This window comes from Physeter macrocephalus, chromosome 2, assembly GCF_002837175.3.
Source record: "Physeter macrocephalus isolate SW-GA chromosome 2, ASM283717v5, whole genome shotgun sequence".
Lineage (NCBI taxonomy): Eukaryota > Metazoa > Chordata > Mammalia > Artiodactyla > Physeteridae > Physeter > Physeter macrocephalus.
Genome location: NC_041215.1, coordinates 115,739,275 through 115,767,143, shown reverse-complemented (window position 1 = coordinate 115,767,143; position 27,869 = coordinate 115,739,275). Strand labels below are relative to the sequence as shown.

At 35.8% G+C, this 27,869-nt stretch overlaps 1 protein-coding gene across 3 annotated transcripts in view; it reads left to right on the top strand.

The window, feature by feature from the left end:
- IKZF2 (IKAROS family zinc finger 2) overlaps nucleotides 1-27,869 on the top strand; it is a 185,930-nt gene that overhangs the window by 3,620 nt on the left and 154,441 nt on the right. For all 3 annotated transcript variants that reach the window (XM_055089891.1, XM_055089890.1, XM_028481591.2), the window contains exon 4: nucleotides 137-241. In XM_055089891.1, coding sequence (XP_054945866.1) covers nucleotides 137-241 — 105 coding nt within the window. The remainder of the gene's footprint in view (nucleotides 1-136; nucleotides 242-27,869) is intronic.

Genomic DNA, 27,869 nt, shown 5'->3' with positions numbered 1-27,869 from the left:
ATAGTTTCTTTTTAAGGGAAAAATGTATTTCATTAAAATCATATACGCATACCCCTGCATATATGATTACAAAGTTGGTAATTAGATTTTAGATGACAATGAACAGAGACCAAAGGATTTTATTTTGTGAAAACAGGTGACAATGAGCTTTCACCTGAAAGGGAGCACTCCAGTATGGCAATTGACCTCACCTCAAGCACACCCAATGGACAGCATGCCTCACCGAGTCACATGACAAGCAGTAAGTCTTCATTTTATGATTTTTTTTTTTTTCCTATTTCTCTAGCGATAGACTTGAATTGTTAGGTCTGTAGGGTCCTCTCACATTGTGGTGTAGCTGCTGCTATAGATTTTGTTAAAGAAAGAACAACACAGATTTATTCCTGTTCATTTTGGTATCGTAAAACATGAGCCTGCTTACTAGTCTGAACTATCCCAAGGTGGCATTTGGGAGCTGGTGCTTACCTGTATCAGGTAAGAAATGTTAGGCTTTTCTGGTTATTCTTTTGTCTTGCCAGGTTTATGACTAGATTTGTTTTTGTTGCTGGGTAAAAAAATATGGAAACACGTTATTTCCAAAGGACTCTTCAAAGTAAAATAAAGAAAAAGAAATTATTTTCTATTACCTTGGCAGAAAGCTAATCCATCAGTGGTAGAATTGCAGTGTTAGTTGCTTTTTTTTTTTTTAAACATGGGAAAGTTTCGTGTCCAAATCATTGGAAGTGAAATGTAATTGAAAATTTGTGGAACTCATTTACATCCATTTCTCTGACAAAGTGAAAACATTTTGTTTTAGACTGTCCAGAGAAGAATTGAGAAAATTTGGAAGGATGTTTTGAGCTTGCAGGAATAGACAGTTTTGGCTACTGTTTTTGATAAAGGGTCATTCATTGATATAGTAAACATTGTTTTTGTGTAATAGAAAAGCAGCTTCCATGCTGTCAGTGACAGAAGACAAAATACTTTGCTAAGAATTTGGTTTATTTTCTCTTAATTATAATGTTTCATAAGTTATCAAGTGCAAATGCTCTATTACTCCTACTTAAACTTAATTTGAAATCGTGTGTTTATACTTGTGATATGTGTTATAGTCTTATACAGAAAGGCCATCTGATTTACATGTAAATATAATTTAATTTAAAAGCTTTCTATTTGGGTAACATGTGAAAGAAAAGCATTTTCTTTCCTTTTTAAATGAAGATTTAATAACTAAAGAAAACTGAATCATCGAGTGAATTATGAGCATATTCTTAATATGTTAATTCTGACTATCCTGAGAGAACAAATTTTCTTTCCACTTCCCTTACAGTTTCAAAACTTGATGTTATTGTGAAGCTACCAGCTTCATAAGTAGTTAAGACTTCTGAATTATAAGCAAGAGTATATAGAATACTATTGAATACATTTTGCAATTCGTTAACTTTAAGTGGTTCTAGTTACTGACTTGAAATTTTGACTGAACTATGTGAACTTACTTTACTTATTTAAAAGTTTTCTTTATTTTTATTCATGGGAAGCACTTCCTAGGAAGATTTCATTCTAGAAGCAGTCATTGAAATTCCTTTATTATGTAGGAAGAAAATTAATAGTTAGTGATGGAATGTATATTAAATTATAGTGCTAATCTCTTGTAATGGATCTTGTGGCATTAATTTATTTTTTTCTGCTAGTTGGCTATTGACTTGATAAAAGTTATAGTACTATTGCAATGCAGGGACTACAATTTTTACATTTTAACATTTAATGTTACTAGGTCCTTGGCAGGATAGATTTTTTATTTTTCAGATAATTTTCACTTAATTTCCTAAAGACTAAAGATAGATTGATATGCAATTTCTGTTAGCTTAATATTTAGCTATTGTCTTTAGAAACATTGACTATAAGGGGTACGTAATATTGGGTAATCAGACTTTGACTGTCATCCCCCAGCCACTGCTAGAATATCAGCAGGAAAATACTTGTTAATTGGTTAATTAGCTCCTTTATTTGTGAATTTGATTTTGGTTTTGCAAGTAGTCCTTTCTAAAAAGGAGTTCACTCATTTACTTTAAATAAACATTGCAGAGTATGGGCATGATCAGTTTGGACAAATAAGAACTGTGCTTTTGATATTTGAGTTTTTCTCACCCAACAGCAGTAAAATTATGTTTGGTGAAGAGGTTTTGTTCTTGTTTCTTTTTTTTAACTTACTAGCCTGTGGCAATTCCATGTTAGTATAGTTTTTAGCTAAGCTGCATGTGTTTTCATGTTCTTTTCCAAAGAGTTGCAGGTTAAATATTTTGGCTATCACTTCAGAGCTGTCTGTTGCATCCTTTACGTAGCCTCTATTTACAGTATCTAGGTTACCCACTTAGGTGTTAGATGGAGAAGATACCCATTTTTCCTCTCTGTTAGATCTAGGAGAATATCAGCATTTTAGATTGCCAAAGCAAATAGTGCTAGGGAGGGACTCTTGTCTGTTAATTAGAATAAGAGACCTACAATCGGTCACTCAGATGTTTTTCTATGACTTGGAATAATTTTTTGTGCGTGTGTGACTTGTCAAATCACTTGTGTCTGAGATTACTGGTTTTCCTAAATCCCTTTATATATGCATTGCTGACTTTATTATATGAAAAGAACTTATTTATTTTCCACATTTTTTAATATCTTCAAATAATATTCCTAAAGGGCCGTGACTTCCAAAAACAGAATTGCAGTTTCGGTTGAAAGTATTAGAGCTGAAAGTAAATGTGAAAACCTTTATGATAGAATAAGATAGGTTCCATAGCAGCAAGGAGGAGAAGAGTATATGTGTAAGAAGTAAAAAGTTATTTTAAAACAGTTTAGAAAAAAAATAAAAGGAATAAAGCCTTTGATTTTATGAAATAACTGACGTTCTAGCAGTAAAGTAACACTACCATGTGATAGCCCACTTATTTTGGCTTTAGGAAAGGGGTCAGTTTTATTCTAAGGTCATAGTCATTTGTTTAGGTTATTCGATGACTATTCTAAGATGAAGGGTATCTGTACAACTTGCTGCCAGCTATTGTATAAAAAATAATGACAGCAGCTATCATTATTTGACAGTGCTAGAAGAGAGCATCGGTGACTTGGGAGAGAACTAAAAATGTTACAGTGCCTGACAGTCTTTGGTTTTAAAATTCAGCATGTTAGATAAAAAGAAGTAAGAGGTGTTAGTGAACTTAACATTTTGTAATGACTACATCCTATATTTTCGAGTGGATTTCCTTAGAGAAACTTAGACTTTTTCTTCTAGAATAAGGATCTCTTTGTTAAGAAGATGGGCATTGTTGCCCAAGATCATTAGTGTACATATTGAGTCTGCTGACAATCTTCGGTGTCAGGGATGACAGTATATGCCTTGATGGCTACTGGAAATACACAGTGTTAAGTGATTTTAAAAATAGAATCTGGAAGTTAAGAATCTGAGACAGACAACTCAGACAGAACAATAAAAAATAATCCATACTGTATTTCGGCCCATCAGATGAGACTTACTTTGTGATTCCTTATGTTTCTGGGTTAGCTCATTTCCAATTCTTGTATAGTTGCTTCAGTATCGGTTTCAAACTGTGCTATACCTGCTGCTGAGTATTTTGAAAGATCTTTAAGGTTCAAAAAATTGTCATTAATCTTATTTTTCTCATTATCATTTACTTTTATAATGCTAATAAGTAAATTTTCTTTGGAGAGAGCTAATGGCATGAAAATACGTTGTGACATAAATTTTGTTTCTATTACTTTAAAACCTTTACATGGATCAACTTTGCAGTCAATACCATTTATCAGTCAGTTTGATGGCCAGGTGGCATGTATGGAATTGGAAGAAGTAGTAATTCTAGTTTTACTAGACTCTGACCAATAATCAGGTCAGGGAATCTAGTTTATTCTTTTTAGAGTGCTTCACATTCATTTTTTTTCTTAGCTAGTTTCCATTTTTAGAACCTAGTGAAGCATAAGTATAGTATGATTTCTATTTTTCTTGTGAGGAAATGGAGGCTTGAAAAAACCAGTTGGCCTCTTAGGTCCCTTAGCAGAAGGATAAAGTTGTCAGGATTGGGATGTAAAACTGATATTACCTTGTGGGTTAGTTAGATCACTTTATTGATAACTCTTGAAAATGTCATTATCTCAGGGTGCCCACCATGTCCAGTACTGACCCATGTTTTAGTGACAAAAACAGTATGACAGAAGTAGAATAGGGTTATTATGAGGGTGGAATGATAACAGATAATTTTGTTAGGCAGATGCTCTAATGCACTTTTAAAAACATAGCTTATGTTTTGGGACTCACCAGCTTTCTGAGTTGTCTTCTGTAGCTTAGTTTGGCAGTCACCCCTGGCTGGATTTCCATAGGACACACCCTAATATAACACCAGATGGACTTGATGTAAAAGCTCGCTCTGTTTTCAGTTGTAGTACTTAGTTTTGTATATATACCCAACATGCCTTACATTTAGTTTTTACTTGTTAGGAAATTAAAAAAATAAGTTTGACTTGATTTCTTTACACCTATCAGAGGTAAGTGTCATGGCCATGTACCAAAAGGAAAAAAAAAATAGGAACTAAAGGAAGTACGTATGAGCAGGGAATTAACAGCAAAATTTCTGTATTTTTTTCTTTGCTGTTCATTCGGCTCCCACCCCCCACCCCCCATCTTTTAAGTCTGCTTTGAAGTAAGAATAAATGTCTCTCTTGGAGAAACAAAACAGCTTACTGTAGAAGTGTTGTTTATGTTGCCTCTATCTTTGTCCAAATTTGTCTTCCCCACTGGAAATACATTAAAGACAATGTAATGTGATTGGTTAGGTTCTTTTGGGAGTCTTCCTCTAAGCCGTAAGGAATTGAGATCCCTGGGTCCCATCCTCTTCTCTCCTAACTTTGAATATAGATACATTTTGATTTTATGATGTTCTGAAAGATCAATAGCAGGGTCACAGTCCTAAGATGAGGTAGACTATGTTGTTTTTCTTTGCTTTTTTCCTTTATATCTGTTTATATAATATATATTTATTGACCTGTTAGTATTTTCCTTTTGTGAATTAATCAAGACTCAGGGTATCTCTGCTGAAATAGGTAAAGAGTATTTAGGAACTATTTTCCCTTATTATAAATGTGTAATCACAACTGGAGGGAGAGAAAGAAGGGGGACATAATTTATTGAATATATATAGGATGCCCAGCACTATACTAAGTGATCCATGTTATTTCACTTAGTCTCCACAACAGCTCTGTGAAGTTACTCGGTTTATAATACAGAAAACTGAGGCTCAGAAACAGTAGATTGCAGGTGGTTAAAAATATGGGCTTTGGAGTTATACAAGCCTGTGTTAGAATTCTTGCTTTGCCACTAGTTTGCTGTATGATCTTAGTCATGTTACTTCACATCTCTGAGCTCCAGTTTTCTTATCTGTAGAATTGGGATAAGCAATACCTAAGTCAGTGGGCTGTTGTGAGGTTTATTTTTTTATCTTTATTTTTCTTCTTTTTCGCTGCGCTGCATGACACGTGGGATGTTAGTTCCCAGGCCAGGGATGGAACCCGTGCCCCCTGCAGTGGAAGTGCAGAGTCTTAACCACTGGACCACCAGGGAGGTCCCTGTTGTGAGGTTTAAATGAGGCAATATTATGCAAAATACTTAGCACAGTTCCTGACACATGCTAAGATCCAATAAATAATCACTGCTGCTATCACTCAGAGTAGGCAAGTTTCTTTTGCACCAAACCATGATTCATAAGAAAGTTTTTTTTGTTTTTTTCAAATCAATATCTGTTTGACATTCAGATCTTTTGCTCTTTCCATTTTACTGCATAGGTCCATGGAATGGAGATAGGCATTTCTAATTATTTAGGGTAAAAGTGAAAGAAAAACCCCTCTATTATTTAAGGCATCTGTGAAGATTTTGATTAAGAAAGAAGTAGAGTTTGTCTATGTGCCAGAGATTCTTTTTATTGGGTTTCAGTGTTCCTGAGCTAAGTTGTATATTTTTGGTTACATGTAAAGAAAATCATTGCTTATCATTGGTGCTCTAAAGACACCAGTCTTTAAGAATGGAGAAAGTCCTCTTAGTAGAGCAACCTAGCCATATCTAGAATCAATTCTTTCTTTGAAAATCTGTATCTAAAATTTCACCGTATTTGTTGCTTCTGGTAGTGCCATCAAATTCTCATTTGATGATATCAAGGTGTAGGCCTGATTGTTGCTAATTATGCATTTTGGGGGTAATAGTTTAGGTGTTTTAAATTTGAAGTAAACTTAAAATAAAATTATCACTTACAAGCATTTGACATGTTGCTGTATTGTTCTAGTTGATTAATTCAACAAATATTTATAGGCTATCTTTTATGTGTCAGGCACAGTAAGGTGAATCCAAAGGTGAATAGGACACTATTTTTGTCCTCCTGTAGCTCATGCCCTGGTTTGAAACAGACATCTGAACAGGGCATTATACTATGATAACCTCAGTGTTCTTATTATTATGGGGAGTGAGGGGTGTGGTACTAGTTTGAGAAGACTTCCTGGAGGGAGATGCTGCTTAAGCTGAGACGTATTCAATGAATAGGATTTAGGGAAGAAGCAGAAGGCTTGCTCACCAAACAAACCCACAGTGGGAGCTGAGGGATAATATGATATGTTCTGGGAATACAAACAGATTGGTATTTCTGGAGTGCAAAGTTGGAGTCTTAGAATTTGAAGCCAGAGTTGACTCTAGAGAATTAACCAGGGCAAGATAATGGAATATCTTTTATAAGAGGAAACTTGGATTTCATTTTCAAGGGAGCACAGGGTTTTAACAAAGAAGATTACTTCAGTCTTTTTATTGACAGGGATCATACCAGCTGCAACAGGAGTAAAATGATTGTGGCCTTGGAGCACTCTAGGGGCAGGGGGTTCTTTAACAGGCTGTTGCAATGACAGAGTGAAAAGTCACGAGAGCTAGTGGTAGTGAAGATAATAAGGAAGAGAAGGATTTGGGAAATCATAGCTTAAAGTGGACAGGACTTGGATAGTAGGGTTAAGGAGAGGAGAAAATTCATGATGATGATATCAAGATTATTGGATAGATGGCAATAGGTTCCATCAGCAAAGATAGGAAATACTGGAGCAGGTTTCCAGGAAAAGATTTAGTTTAGTTTAATTCTGTCTACAGAGAGTTTGAAGCACCTGTGGAATTTGGGAGAGGATAGCAATCAGGCAGGAGGATAGTTTAGACTAAGTGTGAATTTTCCTAATTAGTGAAATCTAATATGTAGCTTGTGGTTTTGTTACTTTCCCTCCTGTATTACTTTAACAATAGTTTAGTATTTCTTTAAAAAATTCTTCCCTAAGTAATTCTCAGCATTTGATCCGTGACCATATTTCCCCAACTGCCCCCATTGAATCAAAATTCTATATGGAAATGTACGATCACAGGTTTTAATGAACTCTTTTTGCTTAATGGAGTCCTTTTATGCTAGTCTCAGAAGTTGGATTAGTTGATGTGATTGACTCGCTGATTTTTAAACAAAACATGCTAGCCCTCTCCTTAAAATTTTGTGGTCTATTTAATATCATAAGTTTTTTTTGTTTTTGTTTTTGTTTTTTGTGTTATGCGGGCCTCCCTCTGCTGTGGCCTCTCCCGCTGCGGAGCCTGTCAAGACGCGCAGGCTCAGCGGCCATGGCTCACGGGCCCAGCCGCTCCGCGGCATGTGGGATCCTCCCAGACCGGGGCGCGAACCCGGTTCCCCTGCACCGGCAGGCGGATGCACAACCACTGCGCCACCAGGGAAGCCCCTATCATAACTTTGATGGTTACAGATTTTTAAAAAATCATATGCCATACACGCCAAGGCCTCTACTGTAATGATTTGTCTTTATTCTGTAACCTATTTCTCATCTATAAATACATGGCTTAAAACATACGAGGAATCATTTGTTAACTAAGTACTAGCCAGTTCTGCTACATTAATAGCCAAAGAATTTAATGATTTTATGCAGAGCCTTTTCGAAAACTTTGAGATAAATATACAACATGATATATATCATTTGGAAATTATTTGGTACATAATTTTTTTTAACGTTTATATTATTGTGCCCCTTGGGATAAAATAATATAAGGGGAAAAGTGTGGTATAGAAAACATCTTAATCTATTTCCTTAAAACATATATTATAGAACTCCATCTTAGAAATTAAGCCCTGATTACCCAAGACACCATGAAATTTCAAATGAATGTTAATGATGAAAATAACTTCATCTGAGATTTCCTGTATGTGGAGATTCAGAACTTGCTGTGGAGGTATTTTTATCCTTTAATCACTGATCCAGCAAACATTTATTAAGCGTTTTCTTTGTGTGATGCACTGCTGATGCTGGGGCACAAAAAATGTGTTAGGGATTTTTTTTGGAGTGGATGTTATCTTTCAAGGTCCAAGAGAATTCATATTTTATTTGCGATATTAATAATCCCATTACATTTAGAAGCAAATAAGTGTGTTGTGCTCACCATAGTTTATATCCATTGTAGAGAAATGAACTGCTTCTCACCTTTTACCTCTGAGAAATCTTCAAAAGTGTATAAATTTGAAGACACACAATGAAACAGAGACAAAAATACAGCCAGCTTCTAAAATAGGTTCCCACAGGAGAACATTTCCCCAAGAAATTTTTTATAATGTAGGATTTTGTTCTCAGCCTTGTAAGTTCCAAAACTTGATTGGCAGCACGCATAGAGTGGTCCCGTATCTCAAGGTTGACTCGCATTAAACAAGTTTACAAAATCGATGTTTAAAACTGGAATACCAATTTATGTCTGTACTTCCATTAAAAATAAAACAAACAAACAAAACCTGAACCAACTAACATAGGATCTGGATCACCTCAGTTGGCTTGACCAGATCTTTTTTTGTGTGTGTACGGACCTATATGGGTAAAGCAACAAAGGTCATTTGGTTAGCGAGGAATCCAAACAAAGGGAGTTCGTTACATAATTCAAATGTTTAATGGCACCAGACTAAGAGACCCTAATATGTTCAGCATCACGATAGAAATAGCAGTGCCATTTGCATCAGTATGGTTGAAGTCTTTTGTCCAATTCCTTCTTCCCTGAATGGGCATGGATTTAGATTCCCTAGATATAGCCTCAGCCAAAATACTTCTGAGAGTCATTTTTTTTCTTGGCTTCCTTGGCTAAATCCCGCAGATTCAGTTTTTAACTTATACATGTAATCAGGTTATAACCAATTCTTGTCAGCCTAGGATCCATTCATTTTCTTTAATGTAATTTTACATTTCTGCTTAGGTGTGTTAAATGTTGATTTTAGAGCCTAACTCTATGAAAGCTATCTTATAATACCTATAAAGGATACCCCAACTACTATTACCATAAATTCAAACTTCCATTCACAGAAATGTTGATGGGTGATGTGGCCAGCAGTTTAAGAGGTCTTAGTATCTATTTTAGATGAAGATGGAAAATAGCACTGCCACCTGAGAAAGGCACCTTACGTTAGCTGTGGATCTAGGAGAGCTTCTAATTAATAGGTCAGGAGGAATAAACATCACAGTAGTTTCCTGAAATCTCTGAAGTAGTCCAGCCACAGCAAATGAGATTTTATAGAAAAGTATAGTATTTTAGGTTAGTTAATAGGGAAGGCTATCTTAATTACTGAGTGTGAATTTAAGAATATTTTTTCAAAGCACACAGCTTTATTTTGGGGCCACATGTTGATTATAAAGAAATTAATTAGAGATTTTCCAGATGTGAATCTTTGAAGAAAATGGCTATGCCTTATCTATTGGGTTGGCCAAAAAGTTCGGGTTTTTCCGTAAGATGTTACAGAATATTTCTTCATTCCCAGTATACAGTATCATACTGGGCCATTGTAGGAGCCCAGTAATTATTTATTGAATTAAGGAACTGCTTGTGATTCACATATTGCATATGTGTATTTAAATAATGTGTTTCTGATCTATTTGAGGAAATTTGGAAAGTTGATTTCTTAGATGTTGAAATAATTCTGAAATCCCATTTTACTTGTGATTTTCTTTGTTAAGGTATGTATTTATTTCAACCATGTCTCAGTCTCAAAAGGATTTTGTAATCTTCAGATCAGCCCCAAACAGATGATCTTCAAGATTATAAACGTCTCTTCAGTTTTCTGATTCCATACTAACATAGTCAGTGGAATTCAAGTTAGTGTAAATGTTTCAGTGAATATGTTATAGTCATCATCATCGTCTTCATTACTAATATCTTTATATGACACGTTGAGTGTTTACCGATTTCATGCCACATATAATTTTAAAATCAGTTTTTCTATCACTTATTTAAAACTGCGTGTACAAAATGGAATGCTTCAATTAACTTTTCTTATGCTCTCCAGATATTTTGAGGAGCATATAATTAATCAGTGTAAAGTCACGTTCTAATAAATTAACATTCTGGTGTCTACACCTTTGACATTTTTGTCATTGCTCTCATTATCATGGAAGCTGTAGCTCTCCTTACACCTGACGTGTCAACTTTACCTACTACTTACTAAGACATCAGTATGCAGGGCTTGGCCGTATTTTGAAGTGCTGGGAAGCTGCATTGCTCTGTTTCTGTTGAATTAACTAAGAATTTCTGGCTGAGTTCTAAAGAGGAATTATTCCCTCTGCAACTATATAAAACATTTCCTGTTATGTCATTTTCACGAAGAGCCTGTTGTTTTGTTTTTGTTGTTCAAAACAAACATTTTAGCAAGTAGTATTTACATATGGAAATATATTTCTTTTGTAAGACATGTCTTTCAAGCCTTTTAATCAGACTTATGTCAGTATCTTTATTATCCAGATGGTCTGAGGTAGAATGCATTATTTTCATTACATTTGTTACCTTCTTGATGGAAAAGTAGCATTTGTATACCTTTTCGAGCTGAGGATTTACGTTTAACTCCTGATTGAAGTAGGTTCATTTACTTTTACTAGAAATGATTGCATAGATTATTCATATATCACTTAGAGCTTGGAAACTGGGCTGTTTAAGAATTTTTAGGTATTGAAAATAGGTAAGTAGTACTTAATCATTTTTAGACACTGTTTTAAAATTATAAGTACTTTAAAAACACTGATTCTAATATAGTATTTTGAAATATAAATCAAATTCTATTATATTGCTGAATGTTGCAAAATATTTGAAAGTGGTAATAGATTTTGTTTGAACATAATTGAGAACTAGAAAAAGAAATATGAGATATTTTTCTGTAAGTCTGCTGTTTTTTACTCAAAATATGAATTACACACTGCCATCTGTCTGAACTATGACAAATTAATGACCTAATTACAGTTTTTGGATTCAGTTTTTTGGAAACAAAAAGAAACACCCCTGCTCCCCAAGAAAACATAATTTAAAATAAATTATTTTTACATATATTGTGCTAACAATAAGGCTATCTTTTGATGAATTTGAGTAGTTTTAGTTGGTCCCACAGTTTGAGTACAATAACTGGTAACAAATTTAAAGATCTGTTATTTTTTAAGCAAATCAGAGAAATTATAGTTAACTAAACAATTGCTTTCATACAACTGTATGTGCAAGAGAGTGCCATTCATGTTTTAAAAGTGTGTGTGTGTGTGTGTGTGTGTGTGTGTGTGTGTGTGAGAAAGCAAAGAATAAGGAAGGAAAGAAGGAAGGAAAGACCAGACTATTGGTAGTGTTCACTTTGGCTTATGTGAAGGTAAATAGGGTGTTTTATCATTTATTCTAAATAGTTCTACATTATTTGGATCTTTTATAGAAGATCTTTTACTTGTATAATTAAAAAAAAATGAATTCAGTCAACCGTCTTCTCAAAGCACGGGGCTGTTTTGTAAGAGAGACAATGATATCTCTGATAAGAAAGGTCTAACCTTGAAATTTCAGTGATGTAATAGACTCATGAAATTGGACTATTGCCGTTGATGATAAATACTGAAGTCAGGGGTATTCTTATATACAAATGCTGTCAACAGACTCATTGAATATTATTTTAAATTTATTCTGAATATAAGGTATTTTCTTAATGGCTGTAATACAGTGGAATTTCCAAATAAAGTTACATACTCTGGAAAGTTTTTTGAGTGATATTGATTCATAGCATGAGATGCTGTAAAGTAAATAATGTTCATATAACTATACTTCTGGCAATGGTAAGGAGACATGTAGCATTACAATGCCAAAAGAAATCTGAGTAGAATAAGTTAAAACTTATCCTTAGGTTTTCCATTCTACCTTGTATATGATAATAAAGTTTACTTTTTTAAAAGACCCTTAGTCTCTGTTTCATGTTCATCAATTTAAAATTCCATTGAATGTTGCATATTGAAAGGAAAGACTAGAGGTATGGAGTATAGAGAACAGAGAAGAGAGCTAGCTCAAGAAGAGAGAACACAAATGGCGAATCCAGAAGTGAGGGATAAACCACAGAACCCACTTGAGTTAGCAGATCTACTGGAGAGAGGAATAGGCAAATGAAAAATAGGATCTTTCCCTTCCTGTTTTCTTCTTTCAGAAAGCATAAATAAATATCTGAATTTATAAGTTAATTAAAGAAGTTACCTCCTGCTTGAGTGATGAAGAATGTGGCCATAGGATTAAAGTGGTTTCTGGTAGAAGATAAATGATAAATATTGATAATCAGTAGGAAGAAATGTACTTTTTCAGATATCTGAAAGCCAGGGAGTGAAAGATGGGGGTTGACTGGTTAGAAGAACTGGAGTCCTAAGGGTTTCAGCCTAGAAAGATTGGAAGATTGAAGCAGTAGAGGTCAGTAGTACCTAAAATAGACTGTTTGCTGTCATAACCCAGTGGTGTTACTGATGGCCATCTTGGACTCATCTATTGCTTTTATCTTCTGCAAAAGTGACTGAAATATGTGCTGTGTCTGAGAGGTATCCTAATTGGTTGTGTTCCTAAATTATAACGGATGCAGTCAACTTTGGTCTTGTCCCTCAATTGCCTTTTTACTTCATTTCAGTGGGAAAGGCCGTTGGGGAGTTAGGGAGACCATAAGCCTGCCAGAAACAGTAAGAACTTTCTCTGCTTTCTTTCTTTTTTTTTTTTCCCTCATGGGAGGCGGCAATGAAGAAGGAACTTGATATTGAGCAGATGAGATGGGGTTTTGCATCCAGTTTTTGTTCTCTGATCTCTTGTTTTTCCATTTTCCTCCTGAAGTATCTAAGACACAAGCACTGAGTGTTTCAAAAGACTTTCTTCAGATCATACCCTGTCAGAGATTTAGAATTCCCAGGTTGGCTGTTACCTACTGGAATACTCTTCTAAAATTAACCTTGTGATAATACTGCAGTAAAAATTTATCAGACGTGAGATGAAGTTTACACATGTATTATTGTTGAAGGGAAGGTTTGCTAAGCCCATAAATAATAAAAACAAGATCAGGGTGTATGTTTAACTGGCTTAAGAAAAAACAGTTTTTAAGCCTATTAAAAGTCATATATTTTATTTGTAAAATATTTTAGACTATTCGAAATGCTTTCACATCTAACATACAATGTGTTCATTAAAACTTGATCTTAATATTTATTTAAGCAGTCTCAGAGGAATCTATTCTTCCTGGCATTACTTAAGCCTTTTATTTGTTACTAGAAAATAATAAACATATATTTAAAAAAAACACAGAACTGAATGAATTTTCCTCTTCCTCTCCCTGTGTGGTAAAAAAAAAAGTGAGCCTGATATATATCAAATGTGAGACCTCTAGACAGATATTTCATCTCTTAGAATCTCAGTTTGTAAAACAGGGATATTACTAATCTGCTTTGTCAGAGGAGTGGCAAGTGTTAGAAATAATATGTGTAAAGGCTCCAGAATGGTGACTGGCATGGAGTAAGTTAACCAGAATACTAGCTATTATTTTATTGTTAGATAAAAAGAGTATGAGAAAAAACTTGAATCAAATAACCAAGAAAAAGATCCCACATACATGTTGTATCAACTAGTCTTCTAGAAAGGATGTGCTTTTAGTCTGCTTTTAATCAACAACAGTTTAAAAAAAAAAAGGTAGTCCAAAGCATTGCTGATAAAACTCAAGATATCTGCATCACTGAGTGGATATTTTTGCTCTTCATCTGTCTGAGTGCTGTCAGATCGTCCTTGTTTGCAAAGTAATGTGTGTGCAGATATGAGGCAATTATTAATTCTGTTGTATTCAAATCAATTACTAAAGAAATGAAACTAAAATTACCTAATTAATGCGAATCACAAATAAACCTGCTCTGTTTGTGAGGGATGTAATTGAAATGGTAATTATGCGGTAGGAATGCACTTCATTTGAAGATGGCAGTTCAGAAGACGTGTTTGGTGGCAGGATTTTTGTTTGTTTGTTTGTTTGGTTGGTATTTTTTTTGCGGTACGCGGGCCTCTCACTGCTGTAGCCTCTCCCGTTGCGGAGCACAGGCTCCGGACGCGCAGGCTCAGCGGCCATGGCTCACGGGCCCAGCCGCCTCGCGGCATGTGGGATATTCCCGGACCGGGGCACGAACCCGTGTCCCCTGCATCGGCAGGCGGACTCTCAACCACTGCGGGTGGCAGGATTTGACTGCACAGTGTGCCTCCCTCCTGACCTGGCCCAGAGAGGGGTCTTGTTTACTTATTTACTAGATATGTTGGTGAGTGAATTCCAAGTATGGTTCTGAAATGCCATGAATTTGCATACTCATGGAGCTCTGTGTCCTACATCATTACCCATCTCTTTGTTGCATATCTGGAATTCTCAGAACTATATATCAGTCCCCAGTAATGTCCATTTTTTTCCTCTGTGAACAATCAAGAAGAAAAGTGGATATTCTTTTGAAAAGATTTTATAGCAGAGTACATAATAAACAGGCTACTCATAGGTCATTTGGTTAAAAGATGCAGAAATCTTTGTAAATCCCAATGAGATCACGTAAAGTTATACATTTTGCTTTTCACGTCTGAAGTGTAACTTTTCCTGGGTCTGGGTTACTATGAGCATAGTGTCAGTGCAATCAGTCCTTAAAACCAAATGATCCTTCTTATCCAGGAATAATTTCCTCTCTAAAAACTAGGAAGCCTTTATCACTTCCTATCTTGTTTTACCATTACTCCATTGCTCCTGTACATCTTATCGCCCCTGTAAGACTAGAATCTCCTTGAGCGCAGGGAAAATGACTATAATCTCTACAGCCTGAGGGTAGCCGTCAGAGCCTGACTTCAGTGCTGATCAGACTTGGGTTTATGACTTGGGCAGTGCTATGTGTTAATCTCCAATTCCTCCTTTGTCAAATAGGCAAAGTTAGTGCTTGTCTCTTGGGGTTGTTGTGAGGATTAATAAAACACTTCAGTAAAGCTTCTATCACAGTGCCTAACACATTTCAAGAAATATCTTTTCCACAGAAGTTAGCTAGCATGTTGCCTTATACGTATGTCTCTCAATCAAGAAGGCTGCCTATTAATTTTTAACTACATTATGAGTTAATGTGACTTGCTTATTTGGCTAGACACCTTAGAGATGTAACTCAGTTATTTCTATAAGTTATTAGTCAGATTAACACCACAGGTTTGGTCACTTCAGCACTGTGTGTCCTACTGATACATAACCCAGCTAGTCTTTTTACCCACAAGGCAGTTTTAAAATAAATGGTCTAAAGTTAACACTAGCTTAGGCTCTTGAACTCTCTTCGCAGCACTCATTCAAGCAAAATACTGTGTTAGACTAAAAGCTTCAACTGCTTAGAGGCCTCACATGACTTCATAAAATGCATCTTTTTAGGCCAATATTGCTCTACAGTACAGAGATAGATTTTTATAAAGATTCTAAAAGATCTGTAGAGAATCTTTAGATATGTATTTATATAAAATTTATATATATATATAAAAATAAATTCACCCTAAGACATTTTGATTATTTGTTGTTAAGAAGTGTGAAATAAGAGAGATTGTTGAGAAAGTTTATAGTTTTAAAGTTATTATTATTCAATATCCTGTGATAAGCCATAATGGAAAAGAATTTTGGAAAGAATGTGTACGTGTGTGTTGATATACATATATATATACACACATATATCTGAATCAGCTTGCTGTACAGTAGAAATTAACACAACATTGTAAATCAACTATACTTCAATAAAAAATAGTTATTATTATTATTTTGTCTAATGAAAATTTCTAATTTCCATGATCCAAGATCTCTCAAATCATAACCTAGCCATTTAGTAGACACGCATGAAAATGGGAGTAATACTGCTGCTGTTTTTAGTGAATTCTCTTACCCAGTAGCTAAATCCCAAAGATCGTTTAAAAACCCGTGAATCAAATGCCTCTTCCTTGAAACTGTACACATTTCTGCTTATGCTAGATTGTGAGGCCAGACCTTAATTTTCTTGGAGCAATCGTGATACTTATCACCTTTGTCCATGATATAATTGTTATAACAGTACCTAGGATCAGATACCCAACCTTTAGGAAAGTTTTTTTTTTTTTTCCAGTTTTTATCTGAATCCTTTCTTGAAATAATTGATTAAATGTGTCTGAGCAATTTTAAAAGAGCAACCAATCGTTACCTAGTTTTACAGACATTTGTAATCATGCCTATAGCTACAAAAAAATCAGGCAGTGTATTTAATAGCTTGGAGAATACCAAGTCTTCTCATTGTTTACATTGTAACATCTTCTTAAGAACTAATCATTTTATTGCTTCTCTACCTTTGGTTTTTCTTTTTCTTTTCTTTTTCCTTTCTTTATTGTTACAACAAAATTGTATGTTATTTGGAAGTTCATGAAATGTAGTTTGCTTGGTATAGGTTCTGTAAATTAAGCCTATAATATTTAAATGGAATATATTGGAAAGCAATGTACTTAATCCTAACTGAACTGAAAGTGCTTGTATCTCTATAGTAGCAATTTAATGATAACAGGTCATCTGCATTTTTATGCTGAAAAGAACCCTTTGTGGTAATCAATCTGTAATTTTCTGTTTGCCATCTTTTTCTTTATTGTGTGAGCGGTTGGAGTTGAATTACTGTAAAATACTTTTGCTGCTAGCAAGTTTTTAATCAATTAAAGTGCATTGTTACCTACTTGGGTGGCTCTTCAGGATGGTGGGGAACTTCAGCACTCCCCCAAATGCTTGCTTTTCAAGCGTGGAGTTCTTGGATACATTTTGGATACTGATATATTTTCAGAATCATGTATCTGGATGGGCACACCTCTGGTGATTAAGGCCTATTAAGTTGTATTTATCACTTTATAATAAAGCCTTTTTTTTGTTTTTTTTTTTTGCTTTAAAGTGCACTCATGCTTTGAATTTGGTATTTTACTTCTTTGCTGCCCCTGAGAGACCCTGGGCTTGGTAATTAGTATTTACTTCCAAGTTTCTATTTTTACCATGTGTTTTGATTTTCTAGGTTACTGACTATTGAGATAAAGGAAATGGTCCAGTTAGGTGCAATCAGAAAGCTAGAAGCTTTTGATAGAAAAGTGAGATACTGCCCCTGTCTGAGAGAAAGAAACAGAGAGGGAGTGGCTTCATTAGAAGTGTCATAATCAGTGGCTGCCGATTACTCAGTGAACAGAAAACATCTGGTATTCACCTACATCTATTAGCAGCCCTTATGTTTCCATCTGCAGGTCATTGTCTCTTTCTCAGTTTCTTTTTTTAGATACTACGATGCTTTGACTTTCCAATCTGTATCTGGTACTGGTCCTTTCCTCAATCTCTACATCTAGTCCATCAGAAACAGTTGGCTCCACTTCGAAAATATATCTTAAAAAAAAAATTTTTTTTTAATTTATTATTTTTGGCTGCGTTGGGTCTTTGCTGCTGCGCGTGGGTGTTCTCTAGTTGAGGTGAGAGGGGGCTACTCTTCGTTGCAGTGCGTGGGCTTTTCATTGCCGGTGGCTCCTCTTGTGGAGAATGGGCTCTAGGGCTTCAGTAGCTGCAGTGCGTGGGCTTAGTAGTTGTGGCTCACGGGCTCTAGAGTGCAGGCTCAGTAGTTGTGGCGCATGGGCTTCGTTGCTCCGCGGCATGTGGGATCTTCCTGGACCAGGGCTCAAACCTGTGTTCCCTGCATTGACAGGCAGATTCTTAACCACTGCACCACCAGGGAAGTCCCCCAAAATATATCTTGAATTTACATAATGTTCACTCCTACATCTCTAGTCTGAGCTGCCATCATTTCCTAGTCTTCTAAACCTAAAATATTACAAAAATTTGTAGCTGGTCTTTCTGCCTCCATTCTTTTTCCTCTTTGCCCCATAATCCACCCAATAGTCAGACCTGCACTTTCTAAAACTGAAACCAGATAATAACCATCCATTGCTTTAAACACAAAACTTTTCTATTAAAAACAGAATAAAGTTGAAATTCCTTTCCAGAGTCTGCAAGATCCTATAGGACATGGCTCCTGCCTCTGTCCCTGAGTCCTCCTCCTCCATTCTTCTTCTTCTTCACTAAACTCTCAAAATATCTCCCCTCTTTCTTCTCCTTGGACAGGGCAGGTTCATTCCCATCTGAGGGTTTGGAACACTCTTCCTTCATAACTTTGAATGAAGCCTCCTTCTTTTCTGCTGTCACTCAACTCAACTGTTGCCCCTTTGGAGAGGCTTTTCCTGAGCACCCTAGATAAATAAGCACCTCTCAGGCATTCTATGACATTACCCTATTCTATTTTGTTATACTTAATAGTATCTGAATTTATCTAGTTTATTTATTTGTCTCTTCTCTCAACACACGCTTGAAGAACATTTGTCTTGGTCACTGATGTAACCCCAACACTCAGAACTGGGCCAGGAACATAGTAGATGATAAATATGGGCTCAAGGTCTCACTAAATTACTGTCCTTTCCGTTCCATAAATAGAGTTCTGCATGCGTGTGTTTATGTGTGTGTGCATGCATGCCTGTGCGTGCGCCTGCACCAGTATGGTAAACACAGTATTTTATACTGTAATATTATTCCAAAGCCTGTATTTTAGAAATCTGCATATTGAGGCCCAAGGTCACATGGGCAAAGAGTAGAACAGTGATTTAAAACCTTGTGTTCTTGCTCTTGGCCTGGTGTTGCTTCCCTTACATAATTTGTTCTTTCCTTCTTTTCATTCATTTGTTCATTTGCTTCATTCACAATAAATATTGGGTACCTGTTTGCTCTGGAACATAGCAGTTTCTGTGGGTGCAGCTGTTGTTATGCTTTGGGGTGGGGCCCAATGGAAGTGGTTCAGATTTTCAAGTAACACAGACCTGGGGTCAAGTCCTTGCTCTGCTCCTTACTTTAAGGTAAATGTAGGGAATTGCTGATATTTGTTTGTTCTACTATGTGACCTTGGGAGTGTTTCCTGGATATTCTACATTCATTGCCTTCAGCTGTAAATAATAATACCTGTCATCAGGTTTTAAGAAATAAATGCAGTAACTTACATAAAGCACTTAGCTCATTTTCTGGCACAATTAACTGTTATTCTTTGTCGATTATAAATATTTGCATATTATTTTTATAGTTATTAGATATGGTTCTAAGATTACTTGAACTATAAGTAGTATTGACTCAGTCTAAAGTTATCTCTTGCCTTCTAGAGAATATGAGTATTTTTCTTACTTGATTGTTATAATGTTTAGAATATTCTTTTCCATTAAAAAAACAAACAAACGAGTTTGCCATCCACAAATTTCACTGTTTCACAAATCCATTGTGGTGTTTCACGAATTTATTTTATTTTATTGTGGTAACTTTATTTAGCTTTTCTATTTGATTTTATATTATACTTAATAGTATTTTAATTATTATGGTTGATTATCATGATAATTTAATAGTCTCTTAGTACTTAGGAAAGGGAATCCTTTATAAAAACAATCAAATCTCATTTCTTTAGTTCCTAGGATGTTTTGGAAATACATTTTTTAAAGTTAGTTAATTGGGTGGAAAAATTACATGTTATAATTTTCAGAAAAGAAAATTGATATATCTAACCAAAAATTCTGATAATATTCAATAGATTAGAAGCTAAAGAGGAAATGACGACAAGTATACCATTGATTGCAAATTACTTTTATTTAGGTTGGATTAACTATCTTCATTCTATGACTGTATATGCATACTATAGATCAATAAGGTGTTCAGAATGGGATTAACTATCTGGAAGGAAGTGGTGTTATCTAAAACCTACAGCTGGAAAATACAAGAATTAGAAACTATTTGATTAATGCTGGATCACATAATTATCCAATGATTAAAGACTGCTCGGTGGAACTGACATAATGGGGTTTTCTTTTTGGAAAATAATATTTGAATTATAATGGTGTTCCACTTGGTATTTAGTAAAAATGCAGTTCACTAAGAATACACTTAGGGTTTAGACAGAGACCTAACCTCTGTAGCTTAGTGGTTTGGCACTTCTGATGCAGATTTGGGGAGAGGTTTGAAATTAGGATGTAAAGTCAGAACAGCATGACTTCAGCTAATGTACTGTTTGCCCTTGACCCCTTCTCCACTACCTGCCAGTAATGATAGGCGTTTGACAAGTGTAACTACCTAATGCCCATTTTATTTACAGTTTTCATAGCTAATGAATAATAAGAAAACATCCACCAGGACCTGACTATTTACCTCTCTAATAGCCATTTACACATGGTGCATGTTGTGGCTGTCACAAAGCCATGTCCTATAATAACATCTGATGTAAGTATCTGCTCACCATTCTGTATTGTGGTTGGAGCTGGAGAAATAGAAAACTGGTCATTTCCCGGCAGATAGCAGTAAGTTTCAATTCAGTCAGAATGCTGTATGTACTATGATAGGTTTATAATTATTACCCAAAGATTGATGGTTTTTTGGTGAGTGTAAATTTGTGCAGCAGTAATCCATTAAGAAATCAATAATCATTCCATTCTGATGGGTAGTTCCTATTCAGTGTTATAAATGTGTGCTTGGTGCTGAAACCAGTGCCTTTTTTTTTTTTTTTTTGAAATTGTAGTTGATGCTATTGGAAATGAGGGGATTATTATAACACTTTTTTCTTCAGTCCGATTCCTTTTTCTTTGCCTGTGTTCTCTTGCCCCGTATGGCATACCTAATGAAAGGCTGCATATTTTCATACCATTTACAAAATTTATTTAGACCTCTTTTAATGTTTCGGTCTCCTTTTCTCCATCTTTTACTTAATTGTTTAATAATGGCAAATCTAAGTTTAAAGTACCTCAGTGTTTCTTTTTGTAATGTGGAGGTGATTTATTAGCAAATGTACCTGATCAGGAAAGTGTGGTAGTTTCTTCCCTTGAAAATAAAATTTTAACCTCAAAGCTATAATCTCATAAAAAACAAACCTAACATTTATTTATTACTCACAGCCTGTTAAGTACTCTGCTATATGATTTTGGCAGAAGCAAGGATTAAAACAACATTGACCTTGCTCTCAGACAAGCTTATATTTTAGGGAAAGGGAGGCCAAAATCAGCACAAATAACATAAGGATGTGAAGAAAGAAGAAAAGTGGTGGGGGAAATGTCAGCTCTGAAACCATTCATTACTTAAGTTCCGAACTGGAGCTTTGGTGTTATGGTTTGTTAGTGCTGGGGATGATGGGGTGTGGGCAGTGAGCTTCAACCCACAGGGGGTGTGGCCAGTGTTAACAAAATTCTGCCACGGCCTGGGACTGAAGAGTAGTCGAAATAAAGATTCTAAATAAAAGTGACATAGGGGCAGAGTAGAAAGTTAAAACAGTAGAGAAAGATATAAAATGAAAAGTAAAAGCCCCACTGCCCAGGTAATCCCAGCCCTCCGTTTCTCATGTTACTAATTTCTTAATTATCCTTCCATAATTTTTGGTATATTCTAGCATGTTAAGTCTAGTGCTAGTTCAGCTAGAATATAGACTACCACATCTATATGTTTTTCTTTTTTCTTTTTTTCACTACCAGTAGGATTACACTGTGCATACTGACTTACGACCTGATTTTGCATTTAGGAATCTTTTTTTGGACTTTTTTTTTTTGGTTCTTGGGTGCATATAATTCCATTATACATTATACCCTGAGGATACACTGTGATTTACTTAGACAGTCCTTCAACGATGAGCATTTAGTTTGTTTCTAGGTGTTTGCTATTACATAAACAGTGTTACAGTGAATGGCCTGTCCATCCATTTACCTTTGCACAGCGTCCTTAGGATAACTTGGCTGCAGAATTGCCGTCATGAAGTATGTGCAATGACCATTTTGGTGGATAAAGTATGGGCAGATTGCCCTGTGAAAAGGTTACCAATTAACACTACAAGTAGGCTGTGGGTACTTGTTTTGTCAACTTCGACAGCCCTGAATTTTATCAATGTTGGTTAATATGATAGGGATGAAATAGTATCTAAGGTTATTTGACATTTCTTAATTATGGTTACTTAAACAGTATTTTGTATGTTTGTTGGTTGGAATGTCTGTGTTTAATTTCTGTCCGTGAAGAACATTTCTACTTCAGCATCCAGAAGAAATTATAATTAAAAACTCTATTAAGAACTAGGAGAAAGGAGGAAAAAGATTTTATTTGGTGTCCATGTCTCAAGGCAGATTTAATGGGAAGATACTGATTGTTTGATGTTAAACAAAAACTTCCAAAAGTTAAATATGGCAGAAAATGTAGCTTTTATTCCTGTTTCTGCTTTCATTTCATTGGTTCATCTTGGTAAATCACATAAGAAACTCTTCCAAGGTATTTAGCATAGTGCTTCAATAAAGTTCTAAGGTTAAGAAAATCTTAATTGTTATACCATGGAACCTGGCTATCCGTGTAGCAGCAATTCTTTTAGGAGAAAAGAGTGCGTATCTAAAAAGTAGAAGTAGCAAGCAGAGAATACAGAAAGAAAAATAAGGTGTTACTTAAAAACTATTTGATTAATTACATTGGAGGTTCTAGTTTTTGAATAAGGGGGATGCTTTTCATGAGGTTATGCAAGGGGATAAGGAGCTGTCTACATAGGACCCAATTTCTCCTTCTTTCCTATTTCAAGACTAATGGAGCTCTTCGAGTCTGTCAGTTCATAAGCAAGTTGATTTGTCTCAAAACTCACAGCTAAGCCTACTCCTGAAAAAGGCTGAAGTCTAGTACTCTTTTTGTTTGTTTGCTTTCTGGTACACTTTTTCAGGAAACTACTAGGTTTTTCTCGCACGGGAAACTGAAATATGCTGGAGAGCAGAGAAAGTTCATTTCATGACATCTGTGTTTTTTTATACAATCATACATCCAAATGTGTTCTGTAGTTTTGTAGCTCCCAGTCTGTCCCAAGAACTAGATTGATGGCAGCCTGCTAAAGAATATGCTAGAGGCCACTAGGGACCTGGGCTTGTTCTTTGTTTGACTCAAAGAGCATGCTGAGGTAGAACAAATTTGTACCTTATTTCCTTGTGCAGAATGGTGGTTTGAGGATGTAGCTGATTCAATCTCTGCTTTTTGCCTATAAAATCACATTTAAAAATATCAGGCTTCTAAGTTCTCTTCTGGGACTGCAAGTGTGTGTGTGTGTGCATGTGTGTGTACAGCCATGTCATTTATTTCACCACTGAAAATAACCTTGATGAATCAAACACTTACTTGGAAGTGACCCCAGAGGTCATTTAGAACAACTTCCTAAACAAAGCAAGAATATTCTTGGCAGCACGTGTGACAGGTGGTCTCTGGGATTTTCCTTGACCACTTCTGTGCGAGAGAAGCTGTTGTATTGTTGGTCAGCTCTGATTCTTAGAAAGTCCTTTATGCTGAGCCTTCATCTGCCTCTCTGGAATGTCACTGCCTTTTACTAAGACACAAACTAAATATCTCAGGGGAATTTTAGATGCTTTGTTCTGTATTAGTGCTTGTAGTCCTAGGTTTTCATGTACGTTTTTAGAGTTTTGCATTGGCCCTGTGTTTAAAAGACTGTCATAATTTATTCTGAGAAATAATGCCATAGTTAGCATATGTATGTCCTGTCTCTTTCCATCTTCGCCCAGACAGTTACAAGTAAACCATCTAAATATGGTTAAGTAACAAACAAAAACAAAACAAAATAAAAAACCCTGACTTTATTTTCAGTAAGTTACCTCTTAATAAAACTATAAATAACTTTTAAATTATTTAAATAAATTTAAGGAATTTCTCTTTTAAACCTTAAATAACTTTTAAGTCTTTTGCCAGTTCAGATTAAATTATATTTAAGACAATATTTTGCCTGAAAACTGGGCATATTTTGGAGACACAAATTCACTGATTATGTTTCCATTTCAAAGGGAATGCAAAATTTTGACTTCGTACATAGATGTTTTAGCAGTTATATTTACCCGAAAGCTTGTTGCTCTAAGACTTAAAAGGGAAGAGGCATATAGAGCGATGTTGCAAAACTCAAATAAAAAATGGGAATATCTTTCAGGCATTCATTTAGCTTAGGATGTAGAAACTTACCAGAATTTTCCAGCTGAAATTTATTATGAAAAATTCCTAAGTGAAAAAGATAAGACGGAGTTTCCTGACAGGGGTTCCAGGCATCCACAATTGTTCCTCCAAGGGTATTAGCAATATTTGAATTGGCTTATGACTTCGTATTTCTCCCCTGGCTGAGTGGCAGTTTTACTGTGCCTTTATTGGATTTACTATGGTAATTGGATATGGAATTGTGCCGGGAAGCATATATTTCAATATGTGCACCTTAGCAATCTAAATTGCTAGGATGGTGACTCACTCACATGTAACAGGGAAATTAGCTGGCTTTGTCTGTGTGTGAACATTTGGGGAGGAGCTGACCCTAGCTTCGGAGACATACCAGTGCTCCAGATCACCTGTGGCAAAATCTAGCCATGGGATTTTCTCTTGATAAACCAGGCGAGGCTTTGTCAGACACATCTCTGCTTTATTTTGGAGAATTATCTGATTAGGGGATTCCCTAGCTGAAAAATGATTGGGTATATGTTTAGGAAATTTGTTAGCCCATTTAATTATGCCACTGCCGATTTGGTAAGAGTGCTTCAGCAAGTTCGCATAGCACTGTTGGGTCTCCCTTCATTTCAAGGAGTATTGTGAAATTTTTGGGAAGGGATAATCCTCATACCAAGTTGTTTTAAAAATAGTTGTGTTATACAGCCTGTTTCCCAAACTTGTTTGATCATAAGAATCATCTGGGATGCTTGTAAAACTAGAGACCCACACCTCACTCCAGGTGTACTGAATCAGAATCAGCAAGGAAGGAACCCAGGACTGTGATTCTGATGATCAGGCAAGTTTAAGAAATGCCATCAAATAATATCTATGCAGGAAATTGGAAAGGACTGCTTTGGAAAGAAGACAGTGGTTGCTCCAAGGAGCCAGAGGATTACAGCATGTTACTATCAAACACTAAAATGTCCCTTACTTTTCTGTGATGGTACAAGAAGAATATGCCTGACTGCGTCCTTAGGGTTTTCAGGGGGTGGAGGGAAAGGTGGAGGTTGCCCTTTTCAAGAAAAAGCTAAAAATGTAAAGATATATTACCTTGCTTTATTGCAGCAGGCAGAATGTCTTTACTCTTTTTCTCTTGTTTTTTCCTGTTCTCTACCTGCCTTTGGTCACTTTCCTTTTTCTTGGCCTTCCAGGTTACTTTGTTTGGGACATTTAATAAAACCATGTGCAACATTTTCACACTGCATTTTCTGAGACAATATTTTCTCTCTCTAGAGAAGAGACAATACTTCTGTCAGTTGTATTCCTTCAGCCTGTTTACAAAAAACCAGACGCATGTTCCTGTTTCAGCTCTGGAGCTTGTGCATCTGTTGACACTTCAGAAATAATCAGTTTAGATTTCAACAGCTGATTAGCGCTGAGCAGTTTATAACCAAACTGAGAAGGAACTCTTAAGAATGTTACCATTTTGCTACTTAGTTGTCTGTACGAAAATATAATAATGGTCATTTTAAAGCAATGCTGTGGTTATAAAAGGCCTTTGCTACAATGATATTTTCCTTTATTGTACCTCAGAGAAGCTGACTAGTCTGTTAAGAGCAGTTCTTCCAAGACTAATAGCAAAAATTTCATTAGGGTCCTTTCGCTTACAGCAACTCCAAATGTTAGAAAAAATATTGATGGAATTCCAGGAATATCCTATATGATCTGCTAAACAGTTTCACAGAGACTCCAACTTCCACACTGAGTTACTACTGAATGTAAGAAATATACCTAATGGTATCACTGTGGCACCCAAGTACTGACTTGCGTAAGATAGGGAGCCATATCCCCATGAGCTGCAGCCAGAAGGAAGGAGGAGAGGCATGCTTTAAATGCACTTGTGCGAATATTTACCTACTTGACCTTATATTTCTCTAATAGTCTGTAGAAATACACTAGAAATAAAATCAGAGAACATAAGAGAATTGATGGAAATAATGGAAAAGATAGAAACAGAATCAGAAAGCATAAAACTTATTTATAGAATAGATCCTATAGGTTATTATGCCCCATAATCAGTGAGTACTTATTGAATACTTTATGAAAAATGTATGTTGAACAGAGAAGAATTCATTCGTACTTAAAAAAAATGAAATTTCACAGATAGAAATCATAATAAAAAATTAAATGTCCGTTGAATATTTTAGATGTGAGTTTGAGACAGCAAACATAACAGTTTCCCAGTTATATCCATATAATTAAGGCAGAGGATCCAGTGATATTTTTGGAAGAATTGGAGGTTGTCTACCTTCTAGTTCGATTCATAAAATTAATCATTTTCTTTCTCTGGCCTTGTCACATTTCTTTCTGTAGTACAAATCTGTTTATCATTCCCCTGCCTTAAAACCTTCATGACTCCACTTACCTACAGGGAGTTAAAAAGAGCTATATTACCTATAAAGAACTAATAAGCTCTTTCGTATTTTATACTACACCCTTTGTTAAACAACATAATCTGTTAATCTTCATTTCCTGAAATTCCCGTTCACACATACCATGATTCAACCACAGACACTTGCCACGTTTGTGTTGAACATAACAACTTCTTTCAAATTACCTTCCTTGCCTAAGCCCTTCCCTTTTCCTTGAATTTCTGTCCCTTTTTCTTGACTCCCAAGAAACTCCCAATCCTTAAAGAGCAGATGTATGTTACTGCTTCTTTAAAGCTTTAATTATTCCCCTGTAATCCTGTAGCATTGAGTGTGTACATATTTCTATTAAAGTATCTATTGCATTCTATTGTTATTGTTTTACGTCTCTCTCCCATATTAGCCTTTGAGATCCTCTGTTGCATAGACTATGTCTTGTTCATCTCTGTACCTGTGATCTTGCAGCTGCACCCGGTACAGAATAGGTGCACCCCTCTCCAATGTTTTGTGAACAAATGACTAAGGGAGAGTGAATGGGCTTTCATGAAGTGGGATGTAGTGGGGGACTGCCCTTAGGGGAAGACAGATGGAATCCCCTTTAGCTGGGGGTGGGGATCAAGTAGTAAAGGCCAATTTTGATCTGACTTCACCTGTCCTTATGTGAACAGGATGCAGTAGGAACCCATAAAGGATGGTGACCTCCGAACTCAGATCTGTATGGATAGTCTTGCCCTCAGCGCTCAAACCTCTTCAGGCCTAGCTTCCTGCTTGTAGTTTGGAGGTAGCGAGTATGGATACGTCTGTTGCTAGGCCTCACAGTAGGCTAGAGTATTAATAAGCAAAATTCCTATGGACTTCCTTCTATGTGTCATCTGTAACAGAATAATAACAGTGGTACACCCTTTATTCTTTGTCCCTCTCATATTTCTTCTCTCCCACACTTGCATCTATCCTGTTTGTGCTGGCTCATAGTTTTAGACTTGTAATGAAACTTCCTCTGACTAACCCTAGGGAAATTTGTTTCAGCTCAGGCATTTGCCCTTTGTCAAGCTGACCTATTTCATTAAAAAATAAATGAGGTTGTGGT